We start from the raw sequence: 25,613 nt of genomic DNA on the forward strand, positions 1-25,613 counted from the left end.
AGGTTAGGAAGTGCAGCTCAGTTTCCACCTCATTTTGTGGGCAGTGTGCACATAGCCTGTCTTCTCTTGAGAGCCAGGTCTGCCTACGGCGGCCTTGCTCAATAACAAGGCTATGCTCACTGAGTCTGTACATAGTCAAATCTTTGTTAATTATTTCCAATGTGTCAAGTAATTATCTTTTTGTTTTCTCATTATTTGGTTGGGTCTAATTGTGTTGCTGTCCTGGAGCTCTGTGGGTCTTTTTGTGTTTGTGAACAGTGTTTGTGTTTGTTATTGAGTATTTGGGAATCATTTCCTTTTAGGTGGTTGTAGAAATTAACGTCCCTTTTCTGGATTTTGATAATTAGCGGGTAACGGCCTCATTCTGCTCTACATGCATTATTTGGTGTTTTACATTGAACGCTGAGGATATTTTTGCAGAATTCTGCATGCAGTCTCAATTTGGTGTTTGTTCCATTTTGTGAATTATTGGTTGCTGAGCGGACCCCAGACCTCACAACCATAAAGGGAAATGTGTTCCATGACTGATTCAAGTATTTTTATCCAGATCCTAATTGGTATGGGAAATTTGATGTACCTTTTGAGGTCCTTCTTACCTTGTCTCTCAGATCGTTCACAGCATTGTGAAAGTTACCTGTGGCGCTGATGTTTAGGCCGAGGTATGTATAGTTTTTTGTATGTTCTAGGGAAACGGTGTCTAGATGGAATTTGTATTTGTGGATCTGGCAACAGGACCTTTTTTGGAAAACCATTATTTTGGTCTTACTGGTCTTACTTACATTTTTTAAATGGATGGATGGGCAAAACTAAGTTTGTTAATTTGTGTTTTTAAAAAGTTTCTAGAAGCGAAGAAGCAGAGTGTTCCATGATGTCATATCCTGTGTTTAATCGATTGGTTGCTTACGACTGAAAAATCTATGTTTTTGTCATGATTTGTATTTGTCGTTGACAGAATCTGTGCAGCAGATCTAGGTGCTGCTGTAGGCCCTCCTTGGTTGTGGGCAGAAGCTCCAGATCATCAGCAAACAGTAGACATTTGACTTCAGATTCTAGTAGGGTGAGGCCGGGGGCTGCAGACTGTTTTAGTGCCCTCACCAATTTGTTGATATATATGTTGAAGAGTGTGGGGCTTAAGCTGCATGCCTGTCTCACCCCATGGCCTTGTGGAAAGAAATGTGTGTGTTTTTTGCCAATTTTAACCGCACACTTGTTGTTTGTGTACATGGATTTTATAATGTCGCATTTTTTTCAACACCACTTTCATGAGAACACTTTGCCTTTGTTTTGCTATGTTTGTTTGTCAATTAGGGTGTGCAGGGTGAATACATGGTCTGTAATACGGTAAAAAGCCAATTTGACATTTGCTTAGTACATTGGTTTCACTGTGGTGGAAATGTACAAGTCTGCTGTTAATGATATTGTAGAGGATTTTCCCAAGGTTTGTCACGACTTCTACCGAAGATAGCCCCTCCCCCGATTCGGGCTGCGCTCGGCGCTCGGCGTCGCCGGTTTACTAGCCGCCACCGATCCCTTTTTCCTTTTCTGTTGTTTTTGTCTGTGTTCATTTTCACACCTGGTTTCAATTGCGTTTATTTCTGTGTGTATATAGGGTACTTGTTTCCTGCCTTATTTCGTGCGGGATTAAGCTTGTGGGGGTTTTGCGCTCATTGATCGTTGATATTTCTTGTTCTTGTATTTACGCACGTGTAGTTTATTTTTTCGGAACTGAGTTTGTTCCTCCATGCGTTTGGCACGAGTTTCGGTTTTGTTTTCACTGATCTGCTCTATGAACTGTGAGACCTTATATAGAGGGATCTGTGCCATTTTTGTATTGGTGGACTATATATATATTAAACACGCTTCTCAGTATCCCTGCTCTCCTGCGCCTGACTCCTACACCTCTCACCGAGACGCACCTTATCACAGAATCCCGCACCAGAAAATATGGAGTCAGCAGGAGCAGGCGCACTCCCAGGGTCCGTGGAGGAGCGAGTTCATCACCACACGGCAGTGTTACACCAGCTGGGGACCGCCATGGATCAGGTGATGGCAACGATGGAGAGATGGGAGAGAGGTGGCCTTCCCACACCTGTATCAGCCACACCCCAATCAGTACCACTACCCTCTCCTTCATTGCATGAGCACAGTGGGATTCGACTCGTCCTCCCGAGGGAGTACGATGGGACGGCGGCAGGGTGCCAGGGGTTCTTACTCCAGATAGACCTATACCTGGCGACCGTTCGTCCGGCTCCTTCGGGAGGTGAGAGCGTGAACGCCCTCGTCTCCTGCCTCTCAGGTAAAGCCCTGGAGTGGGCCAACGCGGTATGGAACGATCCTGACTCGGCGAGGGACAACTACCCAGAGTTCACCCGCCGCTTTCGGGCCGTGTTCGATCACCCACCTGAGGGTCGAGCGGCGGGTGAACGGCTGGTCCATCTGAGGCAGGAGAAGAGGAGTGCTCAGGACTTTGCTCTTGAGTTCCGGACCTTGGCCGCTGGCGCAGGATGGAACGACAGGGCCTTGATCGATCACTATAGGTGTAGTTTGCGTGAGGACGTCCGTAGGGAGCTGGCCTGTAGAGACACCACCCTCTCCTTGGACCAGTTGATCGACATGTCCATTCGGTTGGACAACTTGCTGGCGACCCGCGGACGTCCAGATCGGGCTCTGTCAGTTCCATTCCCCAGCTCCACCACTCCAACACCCATGGAGCTAGGTGGTGCTGCAGCGAGGGCGACCGGAGGAGGGGGCCTTTCCTGTGCCAACTGTGGTCGCAGAGGGCACACTGCTGACCGGTGCTGGGGGGGTCCTCCAGGGAGTCGAGACGCCAGGCCGAGCACTGCTCGGACACCTCAGGTGAGTCGGCACCAGGCTCACCCAGAGCCCCCTGTTGGTCACATGTATGTATGGATTGTTTTTCCTGAATTTTCCCCTCTTTCCCGGCATAAGGCGCTAGTAGATTCAGGCGCGGCGGGGAATTTTATTGACCGCGGTTTAGCGCACAGATTAGGGATCCCCCTTGTTCAGCTTGACAAACCCTTCCCAGTACACGCCTTAGATAGCCGACCATTAGGGTCGGGGCTAGTCAGGGAGGCCACGGCTCCACTGGGCATGGTCACGCAGGAGGGTCATGAGGAGAGAATTAGTCTCTTCCTCATTGATTCTCCTGCGTTTCCGGTGGTGCTGGGGATCCCCTGGTTGGCCCGTCACAACCCCAGGATTTCGTGGCAACAGAGGGCTCTACAGGGGTGGTCGGAGGAGTGCTCAGGCAGGTGTGTAGGAGTTTCCATCGGTGCTACAACGGTGGAGAGTCCAGACCAAGTCTCCACCGTGCGCATTCCCTCAGAATATGCCGATTTGGATATCGCCTTCTGTAAAAAGAAGGCGACCCAATTACCACCTCATCGACGAGGGGGTTGTGCGATAAATCTCCTGGTAGGCGCTGCACTTCCCAGGAGTCACGTGTATCCCCTGTCCCAGGAGGAAACAGTGGCTATGGAGACATACATATCTGAATCTCTGGGGCAGGGGTACATTCGGCCCTCCATCTCACCTGCCTCCTCGAGTTTCTTTTTTGTGAAGAAGAAGGAGGGAGGTCTGCGTCCGTGCATTGACTATAGAGGTCTAAATTCCATCACGGTGGGGTATAGTTACCCGCTACCTCTCATTGCCACGGCGATTGAGTCATTTCACGGAGCACGGTTTTTCACAAAACTGGATCTCAGGAGTGCATATAACTTGGTGCGTATCCGGAAGGGAGATGAGTGGAAGACAGCGTTTAGTACCACATCCGGCCATTATGAGTACCTCGTCATGCCGTACGGGTTGAAGAATGCTCCAGCAGTCTTCCAATCTTTTGTAGACGAGATTCTCAGGGACCTGCACGGTCAGGGTGTGGTGGTTTACATCGATGACATTCTGGTCTATTCCGCTACACGCGCCGCGCATGTGTCCCTGGTGCGCAAGGTACTTGGGCGACTGTTGGAGCATGACCTGTACGTCAAGGCTGAGAAATGCTTGTTCTTCCAACAGGCCGTCTCCTTCCTTGGGTATCGCATTTCCACATCAGGGTTGGTGATGGAGTGTGACCGCATTGCAGCCGTGCGTAATTGGCCGACTCCAACCACGGTAAAGGAGGTGTAGCGGTTCTTAGGGTTTGCCAACTACTACCGGAGGTTTATCCGGGGTTTTGGGCAGGTGGCTGCTCCCATTACGTCACTGCTGAAGGGGGGGCCGGCGCGTCTGGGGTGGTCGGCTGAGGCGGACAGGGCTTTTGGTCGCCTGAAGGCTCTTTTTACCTCGGCTCCCGTGCTGGCGCATCCGGACCCCTCTTTGGCATTCATAGTGGAGGTGGACGCATCTGAGGCTGGGGTTGGAGCCGTGCTCTCCCAGCGCTCGGGTACGCCACCGAAGCTCCGCCCCTGTGCTTTCTTTTCTCGGAAGCTCAGCCCGGCGGAGCGAAACTATGACGTGGGGGATCGGGAGTTGCTGGCTGTTGTCAGAGCTCTGAAGGTGTGGAGACATTGGCTTGAGGGGGCCCAACACCCTTTTCTCATCTGGACTGACCACCGTAATCTAGAGTACATTCGGGCAGCGAGGGGACTGAACCCTCGTCAGGCAAGGTGGGCCATGTTTTTCACCCGATTTAGGTTTACCATCTCCTATAGACCAGGCTCCCAGAACACTAAGGCAGACGCACTGTCCCGACTATATATATATATATATTTTTTTTAATTTTTTTATTTTTTTTACCTTTATTTAACTAGGCAAGTCAGTTAAGAACAAATTCTTATTTTCAATGACGGCCTAGGAACAGTGGGTTAACTGCCTGTTCAGGGGCAGAACGACAGATTTGTACCTTGTCAGCTCGGGGATTTGAACTTGCAACCTTCCGGTTACTAGTCCAACGCTCTAACCACTAGGCTACGCTGCCGTCCCGACTATATGATACGGAGGAGCGGGCCATCGATCCTGCGCCCATCCTCCCGGCTTCTTGTCTAGTGGCACCTGTGAGGTGGGAGGTGGACGCAGACATTGAGCGAGCATCGCGTGTTGAGCCTACTCCACCACAGTGTCCAGCGGGACGGGTGTACGTTCCGCTGGAGGTTAGAGACAGGCTAATTTGGTGGGCTCACACGTCCCCCTCCTCTGGTCACCCGGGGATTGGTAGGACGGTGCAATGTCTTAGTGGGAAGTACTGGTGGTGCACTTTAGCCAAGGACGTGAGGGTTTATGTGTCCTCCTGCTCAGTGTGCGCTCAGTGCAAGGCTCCTAGGCACCTGCCCAGAGGGAAGTTACAACCCCTTCCCGTTCCACAGCGGCCTTGGTCACACCTGTCGGTTGACTTCTTGACCGATCTGCCACCATCACAGGGCAACACCACGATCCTGGTCGTTGTGGATCGGTTTTCTAAGTCCTGTCGTCTCCTCCCTTTGCCCGGTCTCCCTACAGCCCTACAGACGGCGGAGGCCCTGTTTACTCACGTCTTCCGGCACTACGGGGTGCCTGAGGATATTGTTTCTGATCGGGGTCCCCAGTTCACGTCCAGGGTGTGGAAAGCGTTCATGGAACGTTTGGGGGTCTCGGTCAGCCTTACCTCTGGGTTTCACCCCGAGAGTAATGGGCAGGTGGAAAGAGTGAACCAGGATGTGGGTAGGTTTCTGCGGTCGTATTGCCAGGACCGGCCAGGGGAGTGGGCGAAGTACATCCCGTGGGCAGAGATGGCCCAGAATTCACTCCGCCACTCCTCTACGAACCTGTCGCCCTTCCAATGTGTGTTGGGTTATCAGCCGGTCCTGGTACCATGGCATCAGAGCCAGACCGAGGCTCCTGTGGTGGACGATTGGGTGAGACGCTCAAGGGAAACCTGGGAGGCCGCCTACGGGTACCTTAAACGGGCCGAAGGGCGGCAGAAGGCCAGTGCCGACCGCCGCCGCAGCGAGGCCCCTGTGCACACACCGGGGGACCGGGTCTGGCTCTCGACCCGAAACCTGCCCCTCCACCTGCCCTGCCGAAAGCTGGGTCCGCGGTTTGTGGGGCCATTCAAAGTCCTGAGGAGAATAAACGAGGTGTGTTATAGGTTACAGCTCCCCCCTTATTACCGTATTAACCCCTCGTTTCATGTGTCTCTCCTCAGGCCGGTGGTGGCTGGTCCGCTTCAAGAAGATGAGGTGCGGGAGATCCCTCCGCCCCCCCTGGACATCGGGGGGGGGCGCCGGCGTATGCAGTTCCATCCATACTGGACTCGAGGCGTCGGGTGGGGGGTCTTCAGTACCTCGTGGACTGGGAGGGGTACGGTCCGGAGGAGAGATGCTGGGTGCCTTTGGAGGACGTACTGGATCCACCTATGCTAAGGGAGTTTCACCGCCTCCATCCGGATCGCACTGCGCCTCGTCCTCCGGGTCGTCCTCGAGGCCGGCATCGTCGCGCTGCGGGAGCCGCGCGTCAGGAGGGGGGTACTGTCACGACTTCTACCGAAGATAGCCCCTCTCCCGATTCGGGCTGCGCTCGGCGCTCGGCGTCGCCGGTTTACTAGCCGCCACCGATCCCTTTTTCCTTTTCTGTTTTTTTTGTCTGTGTTCATTTTCACACCTGGTTTCAATTGCGTTTATTTCTGTGTGTATATAGGGTACTTGTTTCCTGCCTTATTTCGTGCGGGATTAAGCTTGTGGGGGTTTTGCGCTCATTGATCGTTGATATTTCTTGTTCTTGTATTTACGCACGTGTAGTTTATTTTTTCGGAACTGAGTTTGTTCCTCCGTGCGTTTGGCACGAGTTTCGGTTTTGTTTTCACTGATCTGCTCTATGAACTGTGAGACCTTATATAGAGGGATCTGTGCCATTTTTGTATTGGTGGACTATATATATATTAAACACGCTTCTCAGTATCCCTGCTCTCCTGCGCCTGACTCCTACACCTCTCACCGAGACGCACCTTATCACAAGGTTGCTGTTGACCCTTATCCCACGGTAGTTATTGGGGTCAAATTAGTCTCCAATTTTGTGGATTGGGGTGATCAATCCTTGGATCCAAATATTGGGGAAAATTTCGGGGCTAAGGATGATGTTAAAGAGTTTAAGTATAGCCAATTGGAATTTGTGGTCTGTATATTTTATAATTTCATTTAGGATACCATCAACCCCACAGGCCTTTTTTTGTGTTGGACGATTTGTATTTGTCCTGTAGTTCATTCAATGTAATTGGAGAATCCAGTGGTTTCTGGTATTCTTTAATAGTTGATTCTAAGATTTGTATTTGATCATGTTTTTGCTGTTTGTTCTTTGTAATAGGGCCAAACAGATTGGAGAAGTGGTTTACCCATACATCTCCGTTTTGGAAAGATATCTCTTTGTGTTGTTGTTTGTTTAGTGTTTTCCCAGAAGTGGTTTGATTTTATGGATTCTTCAATTACATTGAGCTGATTTCTGTTATGCTGTTCCTTCTATTTTCATAGTGTATTTCTGTATTGTTTTAGAGATTCACCATAGTGAAGACATAGGTTCAGGTTTACTGGGTCTCTATGTTTTTGGTTGGATGTTTTATTTTTATTTAACCAGGTAAGTTGACTGAGAACAACACATTCTCATTTACAGCAACAACCTGGGGAATAGTTACAGGGGAGAGGAGTGGGGATGAATGATCCATTTGTAAACTGGGGATGATTAGTTGACCATAATGGTATGAGGGCCAGATTGGGAATTTAGCCAGGACACCGGGGTTAACCTGTTGGGGATGGGGGCGCTGTTTAGACTATTTATGCTAATTTGGCTAATTTTTGAAACGGCTTCCCACAAAATCCTTGATCGTACAATATGCATATTATTATTATTATTGGATAGAAAACAGTCTATAGTTTCTATAGGAGTTGAAATTTTGTCTCTAAGTGGAACAGAGCCCATTCTACAGCAATTTCCCTGACATGGATTCAGATTTCAGAAATGTTGGCCACTGTTCTGAAGTCAGTTAAAACGGCACTGATTTTGCTATGACTATACGGACACTTCTTACGTCTTCCCCTGGATGCCTTTACGTGATGACGATTCCAATGGGGTCGATTGCGCGTTCACAGGCCCTACAAATGAAAAAACCCTGAAGCTAGTCATTCTTTTGGAGCTGCGTCATGAGCCTAGAGGACACCGGCGCGCACCTGTTCCAAGCGTTAGTTTAGCCTGTTATATTTCTCCGGTCATCTTTTCACTCGTTATAGGAGTTAAAAACATCATAAGGTAGTTAATTTAAAGCGTTTTATAGCAATTTATATCCGTTTAGTGCGATTTTGGGACATTTCTTTTTGCAACGATGTGAAAAGTTGGGCACGCTTTTCAGTTCATCCCGAACGCAGTTGACATTTCCACATGGCAAGAGGACAGCTTTCCACCAAAAGACGATTTCTCCCAAGAAAGGATCCTTTGCCCAAGATACTGATGGAAGAACAGCTCAAGGTAGGACATTTTTATTATGATAAATCGTGTTTCTGTCGAAACATTTTAGTGGCTTAGGACGCCATGTTTTATGACGTAGCTTCGCTAGGCGCAAACTGTATTGAAAAGTAAGGATAAATTAAAAAATGTTATTCCGCAATTGTATTAAGAATTAAATTGTCTATCAATCCCTGTCCACCCTATATTTTTTAGTCACGTTTATGAGTATTTATGTATAAGAGTAGATCACTGTCTAAGTGGCGCAAGGACTTTTTCTTTACCAGCTTGTCTACATTTCACATTGTCTAACCATGATTTTGGTGGCTAAATATAAACATTTGCTATCAAACTCTATATGGAATGTGTAATATGATGTTACAGGAGTGTCATCGGAAGAATTCTGAGAAGGTTAGTGAAAAAATTAATATCTTTTGGCGATGTTGACTTTTATCGCTCACTTTGGCTAGAATCAATGCTGGGCTGCTAATTGCTATGTGCTAAGCTAATATAACGATTTATTGTGTTTTCGCTGTAAGACACTTAGAAAATCTGAAATATTGTCTGTATTCACAGGATCTGTGTCTTTCGATTCGTGTATGCTGTGTATTTTTACGAAATGTTTGATGATTAGTAAGTAGGTAAACACGTTGCTCTAAGTAGTTTTTCTATTCCATTTGTGACGGTGGGTGCAATTGTAAACTATGATATCTACCTGAAATATGCACTTTTTTCTAACAAAACCTATCCCATACCATAAATATGTTATCAGACTGTCATCTGATGAGTTTTTTTGTTGGTCAGGGGCTATAAATATCTTAGTTTAGCCGAATTGGTGATGGCTACTGGTGTTGGTGGACAAATAAAAGATGGTGGATTATGCTAATGTGTTTTTAGGTAATAGATGTACATCTTTACATATTGTGTCTTCCCTGTAAAACATTTTAAAAATCGGAAATGTTGACTGGATTCACAAGATCTGTGTCTTTCATTAGCTGTATTGGACTTTAATGTGTGAAAGTTAAATATTTAAAAAAACATTTTTTTTTGAATTTCGCGGCACTGGTTTTTCAGTGGGGGGGGGGGGGGGGGGGGGGTGCCGCTAGCGCCACGCTGATCCTAGACAGGTTAACACCCCTACACCCCTACTGGCATGGAATCTTTAATGACCACAGAGAGTCAGGAAAACCATTTAACATCCCATCTGAAAGACAGCACCCTACACAGGGCAATGTCCCCAATCACTTCCCTGGGATATATATGTATATTTTTTATACCAGACAAAAGGGTGCCCCCTACTGGCCCTCCAACACCACTTCTAACAGCATTTGGTCTCCCATCCAGAGACTGACCTGGACCAACGCTGCTTAGTTTCTGAAGCAAGACAGCAGTGGGATGCAGCGTGGTTTGCCCCTGGTTTCTCAATTTATTTCTTAGGTTTTTGCATTCTTCATCAAACCATTTGTCATTGTTAATTTTCTTCGGTTTTCTATTTGACATTTTTAGATTCAGATCTCTCTCTCTATGTATTTGTCTCTCTCTGTGTGTTTATTTTTCTTTATTTCTCTTTCTCTCCTTCAGAAGAACATTTTATTACCTTCCTCAATAGCCTAAATGACTGCGTTGTTTAAAGTGTGTTTTTGAAAGGGTTCTTGGCAAAAATCTATGTTTTTGCCCACGGTGTTGGGAAGATTGAGCGGTAATCTGACACAATATCATCCTGACAGAATACCCTGTGATCTGGGATACAACACTTTCTTTTAATAGAGCGTTCTGTGTTTGAAATGTTAGACTGTAAGCTGTGATACAGTAATGGTCCTAACAGAGAGAGAGGGAATTGCTGTTGACTGGATGCAGTAATGCTTCTAGAGTGTTCCGCTTCACAATGCACCATGCAACAGTGTCTGCCAAACAGAATACATTCCTGATATAAATCTAATTAAGGGCTGCTACAACAACAGGGTCCTTTGTGTGCGTGTGTGCTTGCATGCATATGTCTGTATCTCTTTCTTTGCACACAAACTTTAAATTCAAGTGAGGTGAGCTATGGAATATTTTAGTGCTGCTACTTCACCCCGGATAGCCTCAGTACAGCCCTCAGACTTCTTAACCTGGCATTCACAGACAGACAAATAGAGAGTCTGTGTCTCAAATGCAGCCGATGGACCCTGATCAAAAGTAGTGCACTATAAGGGAATATGGTGCCATTTGGGACATAACCAATATTAGTGTCCCCTGGCTGCATGTTCTCTCTGAGTCAGGTCATTCCCAAGAGAGGTGGGAATCACCACGCCCCACCTCATCCCCTTGGGCCTGAATGAGGACAGCCTTCATGCTGTGTTGAACAGGGATGATAGAAGGGTCTGGTCAGATGGGCCTGGTCAAGCCTAAAATAAACACTCCACCCACACCAACTAGCCTGGGAGATTGGCCTGGATGATGCCTTTGAAAGGAGACAATCTCTGGAACTAGGGGACAGAGAACTGCTGACTGCTGACTGAAACTGACCTCTCATTGCTTGAAAGAGAGAGAAGTCAGAGAGAGAGAGAAGAGAGAGAAAGAGAGAGAGAGAGAGAGAGAGACAGACAGATAGTTCATGAGCAGATGAGCTCCTGCATGTGTCATCATGTTCTTAAAAAATATATATAGAATTAGAGTTAGATAAACTTAAATTTTTTGTCAGGGACATATACAGAATGCTACACTCTACAACATAACCTTCACTCAAAATCAAAACTCCAAACATACAACCTGATTTTGGATGGAATTACGAAATCACCTGGAAGGCTTACAACTACCAAATATTATTATTCCAAAGCTATACAGCAAATGCTCTGGTAAACAACAGAAACCTGAAAAAAACATCCAACCTGGAACTGAGTAAGTAATGTTTGGTCTGAAGCTATATTTCATTTCCAAAAGTAAAGAAGAAAAATACATTACATTACTTTATAAGGACTGAATGCTAAATTAAGGCTGCCAAGCTTGGTACAACTTCAATTAGCACTGACGTGTCAAGTGAGAGGTGTCAAAGCCCTTTAGTCCAACAATGGCAGGAGAGCCTCAGTCTACTCCAACCAAATGGAGAGGCTTTAGAAGCTGCCTCCCGCTGTTTAGAGATAATTAAAATACAGTGTCCTGTGTATGTAAAGAATAATAGGACAAGAAAAGAGTACTAAATGAAGCTCCTTATGGAAAATCAAGAGACACTTTTTGCTGACTATTATAAATATGGGAACATCAGCATCCTCATCTTCCACACAGACCATCCCCTGGCATGGCACAGTGCTATGTCAACACACTACCCCTCTACCTCTTGGCGCACCGATCCCTTTAGCGGAATCATTTTCATCAACAACTGCTGAATTGCAGAGCGCCAAATAAATACAAAAATACAAAAAATATTCATATTCATGAAATCACAAGAGCAAGATTTTGAAAATATGCTTTACAGCGAAAGCAATCCAAGCTCGTGCCGGTCATGAAGGGCAGGAATTCCGAATAGTATCCGTAATGTTTGTAGAAACATGTCAAACGTTTTTTTATAATCAACAGTATTGGTACAGGGCAACCCCAAACCGTTTCAGCTGGACTTCCACCTAATCAAAGAATTAGCTCAGCAGGAGAAGCTCTCCCTTGAGAAAGATAACCCCACCCCGAGCAGGTCACACCAGACCTCTTCATTATATAACCCCACAGACGAGCAGAATTTATAGAATCTAACCACTTCTGGGAAAATTGGAGAACTCTAAACAAACAACAACACGAAGAGTTATCTCTCCAAAATGGAGATGTATGTGTAAACCACTTCTCCAATCGTTTTAGCTCTATAACAAAGAACAAACAGCAAAAACATATACATGATGAAATACAAATCTTAGAATAAACTATTAAAGACTAGAACCCATTGGATTCTCCAATTACCTTGAATGAATTACAGGATAAAATAAATACCCTCCAACCAAAAAAGGCCTGTGGTGTTGATGGTATCCTCAATGAAATGATCAAAAATACAGACAACAAATTCCAATTGGTTATACTTAAGCTCTTTAACATCATCCTCAGCTCTGGCATCATCCCCAATATTTGGAACCAAGGACTGATCACCCCAATCCACAAAAGTGGAGACAAATTTGACCCCAATAACTACCGTGGGATATGCTTCAACAGCAACCTTGGGAAAATCCTCTGCATTATCATTAACAGCAGACTCGTAAATTTCCTCAGTGAAAACAATGTACTGAGCAAATGTCAAATTGGCTTTTTACCAACTTATTTTACGACAGACCACATATTCACACTGCACACCCTAATTGACAAACAAACAAACTGAAACAAAGGCAAAATCTTCTAATGATTTGTTGATTTAAAAAAAAAAACATCGACTCAATTTGGCATGAGGGTCTGCTATACAAATTGATGGAAAGTGGTGTTGGGGTAAAAACATATGACATTATAAAATCCATGTACACAAACAACAAGTGTGCGGTTAAAATTGGCAAAAAACACACATTTCTTCCCACAGGGCTGTGGGGTGAGACAGGGATACCGCTTAAGCCCCACCCTCTTCATCATATGTATCAACAAATTGGCGAGGGCACTAGAACAGCTGCAGCACCCGGCTTCACCCTACTAGAATCTGAAGTCAAATGTCTACTGTTTGCTGATGATCTGGTGCTTTTGACACCAACCAAGGAGGGCCTACAGCAGCACCTAGATATTCTGCACATATTCTGCCAGATCTGGGCCCTGACAGTTCATCTCAGTAAGACCAAAATAATGGTGTTTCAAAAAAGGTCCTGTCGCCAGGACCACAAACACAAATTCCATCTAGACACTGTTACCCTAGAACCCTCAAAAAACTATACGTACCTTGGCCTAAACATCAGCGCCACAGGTAACTTCCACAAAGCTGTGAACGATCTGAGAGACAAGGCAAGAAGGGCATTCTATGCAATCAAAAGGAACATAAAATTTCAACATACAAATTAGGATCTGGCTAAATAGAACCCATTGCCCTTTATGGTTGTGAGGTCTGTGGTCCACTCACCAACCAATAATTCACAAAATGGGACAAGCACCACATTGAGACTCTGCATGCAGAATTCTGAAAAAATATCCTCAGTGTACAACGTAAAACACCAAATAAGGGCATGCAGAGCAGAATTAGGCCGACACCTGCTAATTATCAAAATCCAGAAAAGAGAGGTTAAATTATACAACCACCTAAAAGGAAGTGATTCCCAAACCTTTACAACGCCATCACCTACAGAGAGATGAACCTGGAGAAGAGTCCCCTAAGCAAGCTGGTCCTGGGGCTCTGTTCACAAACACAAACAGACCCCACAGAGCCCAAGGACAGCAACACAATTAGACTCAACCAAATCATGAGAAAACAAAAAGAGAATTACTTGACACATTGGAAAGAATTAACAAAAAAACAGAGCACACTAGAATGCTATTTGGCCCTAAACAGAAAGTACGCAGTGGCAGAATACCTGACCACTGTGACTGACCCAAACTTATGGAAAGCTTTGACTATGTACAGACTCAGTGAGCATAGCCTTGCTATTGAGCAAGGCCGCCGTAGGCAGACCTGGCTCTCAAGAGAAGACAGGCTATGTGCACACTGCCCACAAAATGAGGTGGAAACTGTGCTGCACTTCCAAACCTCCTGCCAAATGTATGACCATATTAGAGAGACATATTTCCCTCTAATTACACAGATCCACAAAGAATCTGAAAACAAACCCAATTTTGATAAACTCCCATATCTACTGGGTGAAATACCACAGTGTGCAATGACAGCAGCAAGATTTGTGACCTGTTGCCACAAGAAAAGGGCAACTAGTGAAGCACAAACACCATTGTAAATACAACCCATATATATGTTTATTTATTTTCCCTTTTGTACTTTAACCATTTGCACGTCGATACAACACTGTATATATACATAATACAACATTTGTAATTTCTTTATTCTTTTGAATCTTCTCTGGGTGTAATGTTTACTGTTAATTTTTATTGTTTAATTCACTTTTGTATATTATCTACTTCACTTGCTTTGACAATGTTAACATATGTTTCCCATGCCAAGAAAGCCCCTTGAATTGAATTGAATTGAAGCGAGTGAGAGAGAGAGAGAAAGTCAGAGAGAGAGTGAAGAGTGAGTGAATGAGACAGAGAGCAGGGAGGGTATGAAAAGCAATCTCTCAAGTAAAGAGGGGGAGGTGTTAGAGAGAGCAGTTTGGGTTGTTCTTCTATTCAAAGCCTGAGTTAAATTGTTCCAGCATTCTTTAATTTGAGGATGGTGTAGATTAAGCCAAAAAAAATGATCTTCTCTAACCCTAATCCTGGACAACCCACATGAGAAGCACAATTATTGAGTAATACTGTCAAAACAGACATTATCTTGCAGCCGCCGTGCGCGTACTTGCGTGCATGTGTTTGGGCTTGAGTAAGTGTGTGTGTGTGTATGTGTGTGTGTGTGTGTGTGTGTGTGTGTGTGTGTGTGTGTGTGTGTGTGTGTGTGTGTGTGTGTGTGTGTGTGTGTGTGTGTGTGTGTGTGTGTGTGTGTGTGTGTGTGAAGGGATAGGATGGAGAGTGTTGGGAATGAAGGACAGAGAGACGAGTTTGACACTGGGTTCATGTTCAACTGAATAGCTTTCGAGAAATGTGAATGATGCGAGGGAGAGAACATGGTGGTTTTAATAGCCTCTAAATGTAAGTCACTTCAAGTGGAGCGTGATTCACACTGGGTAACCTACCTTGAACAAAACAACATACACTATCCCTCACTTGTCAGCGCCAAGTCCACTGACGTGATGATGAATGCAAAAACCTTATTTTAAACCTAAAATTGCATAGCTACAGTATATGTCTACTGACACATAGCCAGATGCCCTTGTATGTGGTGACCAGTAGTGTCCCTCCAGTTTCAGACCACTGAATAGAAACCAGCTGTCTATATGTCAGTTGACCAGTCTTGTCCCTCTTTCTCTGTCTGTTCCTCCAGTTCCAGGCCAATGTGGATGAGGGCTCCACAGGGGTGGTGGTCAACCTGACTGTGGACGACAGAGATGACCCTGCGACGGGGGCGTGGCGAGCCATCTACTCCATCATCAACGGTGATCCCACCCAGAGCTTTGAGATCCAAACCAACCCTGACAACAATGAGGGCATGCTTTCCCTCATCAAGGTAACCACAGGGCCAAAAGGTTATCTCAATTATCTCTCTCAAATATCTCTCTCAATTATCTCTCAAATGTCTCTCTTAATTATCTTTCTCAAATATCTCTCATCTCTCTTATTGATGGAATAGCTAATAAAGGTGTGTTTTTGGTGTCACTATAACAGGCTGGTTGGATGGTGATATACGGCCCGATTTGGCCAATTCACTGGAGATATGAACATACAGCTTGCACAGTTAAGACCCTGTAGCACTCACCGTTTTTATTGCTCTCATTATTCCAATAAATGTGTGTTCTCATGCAATATAGCAATACAGGATACAGGAATACAGGATATTTGTAACCTTGGTAACATTGTATGTTTCACTCTAGTACACTGCAGTTTGCCACTTTACTCTCATGTGTAATTTTCTCCTACACTATTGACATACTATAAGAGCAACCTGTGACACACTGAGAGTCCAAAACGTTAGGAACACTTGCTCTTTCCATAGCATAGACTGACCAGCTATGATCCCTTACTGATGTCACTTGTTAAATCCACTTCAATCAATGATGAAGAAACAGGTTAAATTAGGATTTTTAAGCATTGAGGCAATTGAGACATGGATTGTGTATGTGTGCCATTCAGAGGGTGAATGGGCAAGATAAAATATTTAAGTGCATTTGAACGGGGTATGGTAGTAGGTGACAGGCTCACCAGTTTGAGTGGGGCAAGAACTGCAACGCTGCTGGGGTTTTCACGCTCAACAGTTTCCCATGTGTATCATGGACATCCAGGCAACTTGACACAACTGTGGGAAGCATTGGCGTCAACATGGGCCAGCATATCTGTGGAACAATTTGATACCTTGCAGAGTCCATGAGGCTGTTCTAAGGGCAAAAGGGCGTGCAACTCAATATTAGGAAAGTTTTCCTAATGTTTTGTCCACTCAGTGTGGAACTGACATGTTAACTACATGATAAACACTCTCGTCTCATCTCCTCCCCTTTCCTCTCCTCTCCTCTTCCAGCCTCTAGACTATGAGAGCTTAGTGTTCCACACACTGCTGATCAAGGTGGAGAACGAGGACCCCCTGGTGCCAGATGTGGGCTACGGCTCCAGTTCTACAGCCACCATACACATCACCATCCTGGATGTGAACGAAGGACCCGTCTTCTTCCCCGACCCCCTCCAGGTCACCAAGATGGAGAACGTACCCTTGGGAAGCTTCGTGGCCTTACTCAATGCCACCGACCCAGACGTCCTCCAATCACAGAGCATCAGGTGAGTGATGAGGTCATCAAGATGCACCAGGTAGAACATTCTGCAGCATTCGGAGTTCACCACATTCAGCGTGGATATTAGGTCCACACTGACTGCCAGCTTGACAACAATGTGTGCAGGTATGTTAATGTGCAGTAAATCTCATCAGGTGTTGATTCCACAGATGCTCCCCTTTGTTATTGATTGAAACAGGTCAAGGCGGGCAGTCAGGGTTCAAAAACGATCATGTACAAGGAAGTTTGTTCTCTCTCTTTTCACCTCTTTACCATCTCTCAACTTCAGAGTTTGTCTATGGTATTGAAAGAGAGAGATTCTTCATGTACTGTAAGTGTGACAAGGTGATTTATCAAAGACGACCTATCAGAAGTGTAGCCTGGCATGACAGCACGGCTCATGGTTTCCAGACATCTCTCCATCTGTTTCAGCTCTCACCTCTCTCTCCATCCCTTAACTGTCCCGCCCTGTCTATCACCAGACACCCTATTTATCATCTTATGTATGTCAGCCAACCGCCTCTTATAAAACTGCCTGTCTGGCTGTCAACTTTCTGTAAACAGTCCAATTATTCCTCTGTCACCAGGGTGGCCTATTACTAGAGAGGCATGTTCAGGTCAACTCTATTCTCTGTGTCTAGGAGGTCTATTACTTTTTGCTGTGTGTAACAGTCAAATTGTTCCCTGGCAGCCTTGGGGAGCCATTACGTGTAGGTGAATTTATCTTGCTTTACAAAAGGGGAAAGTTGTGATTGCTTTATTGGCTTTAAGCAGAGATGTATGCTAAATGTGTGATGCTACAGCTCGTGAATTGTTGGTGTTACATCAAATTTTAAAGATTTGAATGTAAATATATCAGGCCATAGATATCGGACCCTCTGTGGAAAGGGTTTTACATGGAATCCAAAATGGTTCTTCAAATGGTTCTCCTACAAGGACAGCCAAATAACCCTTTTAGGTTCTACAGTGGTTCCTCCATTACAAGTTGATTCATACTGCAGCACACCTTGCGGGCTGTTGCAGCATTCTATGGCACGTTATTTAATTGTCAGCCATTTATTACATTAATGCAAGTTAGTGCTAGTTTGACCACCAAATCAAATCAAAGCAAATATTATTTGTCACATACACATGGTTAGCAGATGTTAATGCGAGTGTAGCGAAATGCTTGTGCGTCTAGTTCCGACAATGCAGTAATAACCAACGAGTAATCTAACCTAACAATTCCACAACTACTACCTTATACAGACAAGTGTAAAGGGATAAAGAATATGTACATAAAGATATATGAATGAGTGATGGTACATCACATGGTACAGTATGTAAACATAAAAGTGCATAGTTTAAAGTGGCTAGTGATACATGTATTACATAAAGATGGCAAGATGCAGTAGATGATATAGAGTACAGTATATACATATACATTATTTTAATTGGCATTGTTTAAAGTGCCTAGTGATACATTTTTGATAAATTTCCATAAATTTCCATTATTAAAGTGAGCTGGAGTTGAGTCAGTATGTTGGCAGCAGCCACTCGATGTTAGTGGTGGCTGTTTAACAGTCTGATGGGATTGAGATAGAAGCTGTTTTTCAGTCTCTCGGTCCATGCTTTGATGCACCTGTACTGACAGGTACTCGCCTTCTGGATGATAGCGGGGTGAACAGGCGGTGGCTCAGGTGGTTGTTGTCCTTGATGATCTTTATGACCTTCCTGTGACATCGAGTGATGTAGGTGTCCTGGAGGGCAGGTAGTTTGCCACCAGTGATGTGTTGTGCAGACCTCACTACCCTCTGGAGAGCCTTACGGTTGTGGGCGGAGCAGTTGCCGTACGAGGCGGTGATACAGCCCGACAGGATGCTCTCGATTGTGCATCAGTAGAAGTTTGTGAGTGCTTTTGGTGACAAGCCAAATTTTTTCAGCCTCCTTCTGCGCCTTCTTCACAACGCTGTCTGTGTGGGTGGACCAATTCAGTTTGTCCGTGATATGTACGCCGAGGAACTTAAAACTTAATACCCTCTCCACTACTGTCCCATCGATGTGGATAGGGGGGTGCTCCCTCTGCTGTTTCCTGAAGTCCACAATCATCTCCTTTGTTTTGTTGACCTTGAGTGTGGGGTTATTTTCCTGACACCACACTCCGAGGGCCCTCACCTCCTCCCTGTAGGCCGTCTCGTCGCTGTTGGTAATCAAGCCTACCACTGTAGTGTCGTCAGCAAACTTGATGATTGAGTTGGAGGCGTGCATGGCCACGCAGTCGTGGGTGAACAGGGAGTACAGGAGAGGGCTCAGAAGGGCCTCACCCTTGTGGGGCCCCAGTGTTGAGGATCAGCGGGGTGGAGATGTTGTTACCTACCCTCACCACCTGGGGGCGGCCCGTCAGGAAGTCCAGGACCCAGTTGCACATATGCAAACGTTACCAGAGCATTGATTCTAGCCAAAGAGAGCGATAACGTAAACATCGCCAAAATATATACATTTTTTCACTAACCTTCTCAGAATTCTTCAAATGACACTCCTGTAACATCACATTACAACATACATATACAGTTTGTTTGAAAATGTGCATATTTAGCCACCAAAATCATGGTTAGACAATGACAAAAGTTGCCCAGCTGGTCAGACAATGTCGTGCGCCATATTAGACAGTGATCTAGTCGTATACATAAATACTCATAAACGTGACTAAAAAATATAGGGTGGACAGCGATTGATAGACAATTTAATTCTTAATACAATCGCTGATTTACATTTTTTTAATTATCCTTACTTTTCAATACAGTTTGCGCCAAGCGAAGCTATACAAAACAAGATGGCGGCGTAAGCGTTTAACATTTTTCGACAGAAACACGATTTATCATCATAAATTGTTCTTACTGTGAGCTGTTCTTCCATCAGAATCTTGGGCAAAGAATACTTTCTTGGGTCTAATCTTCTTTTGGTCGAAAGATGTCCACTTGTCCGTCGAAATGCCCACTAACGTACGACCGGGAGCCCGAAATGTGCACATCAAAGTGCACAACAAAGCAATGCCTCAAAATCGCACTAAAAGGATATAAATTGCTGTACAACGGTTCAAACTAACTACCTTATGATGCTGTTAACACCTATAATGGGTAAAAACATGACCGGAGAAATATTACTGGCTACACTCATGCTTGGAAAAAGAGCAGGGCGGTGTCCACCGCGCGTCCGGCGCAGCTGGAAAAGAGTTCCTACCTACAGGTTTTTTTGTTTTATAGTGGCTGTGATTGCGCAATCGATACCAATCAAAGCGTCATCACATAAAGGCATCCAGGGGAAGACGTAAGCAGTGTCCGTATCCTCATAGCATTCACAGTGGCCTTTAACCTGTTGAGGATGGGGGCGCTGTTGAGACTATTTATGCTAATTGGGTAATTTTTGAAACGGCTTCCCACAAAATCCTTGATCGTACAATATGCATATTATTATTATTATTGGATAGAAAACAGTCTATAGTTTCTATAGGAGTTGAAATTTTGTCTCTAAGTGGAACAGAGCCCATTCTACAGCAATTTCCCTGACATGGAGTCAGATTTCAGAAATGTTGGCCACTGTTCTGAAGTCAGTTAAAAGGGCACTGTTATTGCTATGACTATACGGACACTTCTTACGTCTTCCCCTGGATGCCTTTACGTGATGACGATTCCAATGGGGTCGATTGCGCGTTCACAGGCCCTATAAAGTAAAAAACCCTGTAGCTAGCAAGTCTTTTCTTGGTGCGTAACGCGCGTGGAGGACACCGACCCGCTCCTGTTCCAAGCGTTAGTTTAGCCTGTTATATTTCTCCGGTCATCTTTTCACTCGTTATAGGAGTTAAAAACATCATAAGGTAGTTAATTTAAAGCGTTTTATAGCAATTTATATCCGTTTAGTGCGATTTTGGGACATTTATTTTTGAAACGATGTGAATAGCTGGGCACGCTTTTCAGTTCATCCCGAACGCAGTTGGCATTTCCACATGGCAAGAGGACAGCTTTCCACCAAAAGACGATTACTCCCAAGAAAGGATCCTTTGCCCAAGATACTGATGGAAGAACAGCTCAAAGTAGGACATTTTTATTATGATAAATCGTGTTTCTGTCGAAACATTTTAGTGGCTTAGGACGCCATGTTTTTTGACGTAGCTTCGCTTGGCGCAAACTGTATTGAAAAGTAAGGATAAATTAAAAAATGTAATTCCGCAATTGTATTAAGAATTAAATTGTCTATCAATCCCTGTCCACCCTATATTTTTTAGTCACGTTTATGAGTATTTATGTATAAGAGTAGATCACTGTCTAAGTGGCGCAAGGACATTTTCTGACCAGCTGAGCTACATTTCACATTGTCTAACCATGATTTTGGTGGCTAAATATAAACGTTTTCGATCAAACTCTATATGGAATGTGTAATATGATGTTACAGGAGTGTCATCTGAAGAATTCTGAGAAGGTTAGTGAAAAAATTTATATATTTTTGGCGATGTTGACGTTATCGCTCACTTTGGCTAGAATCAATGCTGGGCTGCTATGTGCTATGTGCTATGCTAATATAACGATTTATTGTGTTTTCGCTGTAAGACACTTAGAAAATCTGAAATATTGTCTGTATTCACAGGATCTGTGTCTTTCGATTCGTGTATGCTGTGTATTTTTACGAAATGTTTGATGATTAGTAAGTAGGTAAACACGTTGCTCTAAGTAGTTTTTCTATTCCATTTGTGACGGTGGGTGCAATTGTAACCTATGCCATCTACCTGAAATATGCACTTTTTTCTAACAAAACCTATCCCATACCATAAATATGTTATCAGACTGTCATCTAATGAGTTTTTTTGTTGGTTAGGGGCTATAAATATCTTAGTTTAGCCGAATTGGTGATGGCTACTGGTGTTGGTGGACAAATAAAAGATGGTGGATTATGCTAATGTGTTTTTAGGTAATAGATGTACATCTTTACATATTGTGTCTTCCCTGTAAAACATTTTAAAAATCGGACATGTTGACTGGATTCACAAGATCTGTGTCTTTCATTAGCTGTATTGGACTTTAATGTGTGAAAGTTAAATATTTAAAAAAAATATTTTTTTTGAATTTCGCGGCACTGGTTTTTCAGTGGGGGGGGGGGGGGGGTGTGCCGCTAGCGGCACGCTGACCCTAGACAGGTTAAACTGACTCCATATCAGGGGCCAAAATGTGTGAAATCTGACTCCATGTCAGGGAAATTGCTGTAGAATGAGTTCTGTTCCACTCAGAGACAAAATTCCAACGGCTATAGAAACTAGAGAGTGTTTTCTATCCAATAATAGTAATAATATGCATATTGTACGATCAAGAATTGAGTAGGAAGCCGTTTCATCTGTAATGCAAATTATGCTAATGAGCAAACAGCACCCCCTATAGTCGCAAGAAGTTAACTTCTTTCAGTTAGAGGCAGACTTTTTATGTTTGGAAAATTAACGTTCCCAAGGTAAACAGACTATTTCTCAGGTGCAGATGCTAGAATATGCATATAATTGACAGATTAGTATAGAAAACACTCTAAAGTTTCCAAAACTGTCAAAATATTGTCTGTGAGTATAACAGAACTGATTTTGCAGGCGAAAACCTGAGGAACTCCAACCCGGAAGTGCGTTTTATTTGGAAAATTCCCTGTTCTATTGCTTGCCCCTCCTCCATTTAAAGGGGTATCAACCTGATTCATTTTCCACTGGCTTCCTCATGCTGTGACCAGGCTTTAGACATAGATTCAAGCTTTTATTTTGAAAAATGAGCGAGATTTTTCAAAACTTGTCAGGTGTCCTTTGATTAGTTCCAGGAGAGATGTGGCTCAACATTTTCTTTCTCTGTAGTATTGAACAGTTTACCGTCCGGTTGAAATATGATCGATTATGTATGTTAAAAACAACCTGAGGATTGATTATAAAAAACCTTTGACATGTTTCTACGAACATTACGGATACTTTTTGGAATTTTCGTCTACCCTTCAGGACCGGAACGAGCTTGTGGTTTTCTGAACATTTGTGCGTACAAACCAAATGGTGGTTTTTGGTTATAAAACTAATATTTATCGAACAAAAATAACATTTATTGTGTAACTGGGAGTCTCGTGAGTGCAAACATCCGAAGATTATCAAAGGTAAGCGATTAATTGTATTGCTTTTCTGACTTTCGTGACCATGCTAATTTAAGGCTAGCTATTCTAGCAGTGATTGATACACTCACAAACGCTTGGATTGCTTTCGCTGTAAAGCATATTTTCAAAATCTGACACGATAGGTGGATTAACAACAAGCTGAGCTGTGTTTTGGTATATTTCACTTGTGATTCCATGATTATAAATATTTTTTGTATTATTTTTGAATTTGGCGCGCTGCAATTCAGCGTTTGTTTAACCTGTTTGGGCTGCAGGGGCAGTATTGAGTAGCCAGATGAAAGGTGCCCATTTCAAACGGCCTTGTACTCAATTCTTGCTCGTACATTATGCATATTATTATTACTATTGGATAGAAAACACTCTCTAGTTTCTAAAACCATTTGAATTATATCTGTGAGTAAAACAGAACTCATTTGGCACCATCTTCCTGACCAGGAAGTGGAAAGTCTGAAATCGAGGCTCTGTTCTGGGTCCTGCCTATGATACGTATTAGTATACATGCACCTCATACACATTCCCCTGGATGTCAAGAGGCGGTGAGAGAAGAAATGGGGTGTTTATCTTGGTCTGAAGTGGAATACAAGCTCTTTGTATGACGTTTCACCCATTTCCTGTTTTCATGAAGGCGCGAGAAGGAACCTGGATTTGCCTTCTGTTTAGCTGCCGTTATGGACGACTAATATCTCCAGCTTTGTTTTTATTTGATACATGTGACCATATCATCGTAAAGTATGTTTTTTCAATATAGTTTAATCAGATTATTGAAATTTTTTCAGGGGTTTGCCGTGTTCCGTTCTCTGAGTTTGTTGACGATGGAGAGATTCGTGCCACTTGGCAAGTGCGCTTGCTAATTCAAGAGGGAAAATGGACGTTCTAAATCCAAAACAACGATTGTTCTTGACAAAGGACCCCTTGTCCAACATTCTGATGAAAGATCAGCAAAAGTAGGAAACATTTTATGATGCTATTTCATATATCTGTCGTACATGTGAACTAGTCGTCGGCGCCCAGCTTTTGGGTACTCTAGCTATACCAAAGCTGGATGTCGTAATGAAGTTATTTTTTGAATTCTAACACGTCGATTTCATTAAGAACTAATGGATCAATCATTTCCTATACAACATGTATTTTTTTGTTATGTTTATGAATAGCTATTTGGTCAGAATATGTCTGTCAGAAAAAGTGTCCGGACGTTGTCCGGACGTTGTGGGAAATAGTAGCTACGTTAGCACAATGTATAACCACTGATTTCAGCTCTAAATATGCACATTTTCGAACAAAACATAAGTGTATGTATAACCTGATGTTAAAGGACTGTCATCTGATGAAGAATATCAAGGATATTCAAAAATTATATATCTTTTACTGGTTTGTTACGATCGCTAACTTTTGCTGCTGGGAAATGGCTTGTGTTTCTGGCTATTGTGGTAAGCTAATATAACGCTATATTGTGTTTTCGCTGTAACCTTTTGTCAATAGGGGGTGCTGTTGGGACTTTGTAATATTTACGTTCCCAAATTAAACTGCCTCGTACTCAATTCTTGCTCGTACAATATGCATATTATTATTACTATTGGATAGAAAACACTCTCTAGTTTCTAAAACCGTTAGAATTATTTCTCTGAGTGAAACAGAACTCATTCTGCAGCACATTTCCTGTCAGGAAGTGGGATTTCTGAAATCGAGGTCCCTGTTCTGAGGTCAGTTTATAAGTCCCCATGTAAGCTATGGGGCTACATGCACTGCATACACCTTCCTCTAGATGTCAGTAAGCGGTGAGAATTTGAATGGACTGGATTGCGCAATCTGGGACACTATAAAGGCTCATGGAACGGAAGTACCGTTCCTTCCAACGGGGCGCATGGCGCAAGAGGGACATCACAATGGCGTCCTGCAAAAGCTTTCGTTTTAGCAGTTCTATATCTCCGGTCATGTTTTTATTCGTTATAGGTGTTAGAGACATCATAAGGTAGTTAATTTAAACCGACTTATAGCAGTTTATATCAGTTTATTGCGATTTTCTGGGATTTCTTTGTGACGTGCTTTCACGAGTTGGACACCTCTCCAGTGGGTGGCTATCGTTAGCTGCTATTTCTACAGGAGAAGAGGACATCTTTCAACCAAAAGACGATTGTTCTGGAGAAAGGACACCTTGCCCAAGATTCTGATGGAAGCTCAGCAAATAGTAAGCAGTCTTTATGCTGTTAATTTGTATTTATGTTGACAAATGTCAAATAATAATTCCGCCATGAATTTCGGTGCGGTCTCGCTTTAGTGCACGCTGTATTGCGCAGTAATGTTAATTTTAAAAATCTAACACAGCGGTTGCATTAAGAACTAATGTATCTTTCATTTGCTGTCCAACCTGTATTTTTTTTGTCAAGTTTATGATTACTTATCGATTAGAATAGGTGCCTCTCCAAGATGGCGCGGGACAGATTGCTTGAAGTTTTGGCCACTAATCACATTGTATAACCACGATTTGTGCCGCTAAATATGCACATTTTCGAACAAACTCTATATGCATTATGTAATATGATGTTATAGGACTGTCATCTGAAGAATTCTGAGAAGGTTAGTGAAAAA

At 43.8% G+C, this 25,613-nt stretch overlaps 1 protein-coding gene across 1 annotated transcript in view; it reads left to right on the top strand.

The window, feature by feature from the left end:
* Nucleotides 1-1,944: 1,944 nt before the first annotated feature.
* The window catches only part of LOC129866539 (uncharacterized), a 168,019-nt gene continuing 144,350 nt past the window's right edge, over nt 1,945-25,613 (top strand). Inside the window, exons 1-7 of the mRNA XM_055939308.1 lie at nt 1,945-2,260; nt 2,303-2,419; nt 2,504-2,856; nt 5,790-5,974; nt 6,137-6,219; nt 15,402-15,616; nt 16,622-16,875. Of these exons, the coding sequence (XP_055795283.1) occupies nt 1,945-2,260; nt 2,303-2,419; nt 2,504-2,856; nt 5,790-5,974; nt 6,137-6,219; nt 15,402-15,616; nt 16,622-16,875 (1,523 nt within the window). The remainder of the gene's footprint in view (nt 2,261-2,302; nt 2,420-2,503; nt 2,857-5,789; nt 5,975-6,136; nt 6,220-15,401; nt 15,617-16,621; nt 16,876-25,613) is intronic.

The sequence above is a fragment of the Salvelinus fontinalis genome, chromosome 12, assembly GCF_029448725.1.
Source record: "Salvelinus fontinalis isolate EN_2023a chromosome 12, ASM2944872v1, whole genome shotgun sequence".
Classification (NCBI taxonomy): Eukaryota; Metazoa; Chordata; class Actinopteri; order Salmoniformes; family Salmonidae; genus Salvelinus; species Salvelinus fontinalis.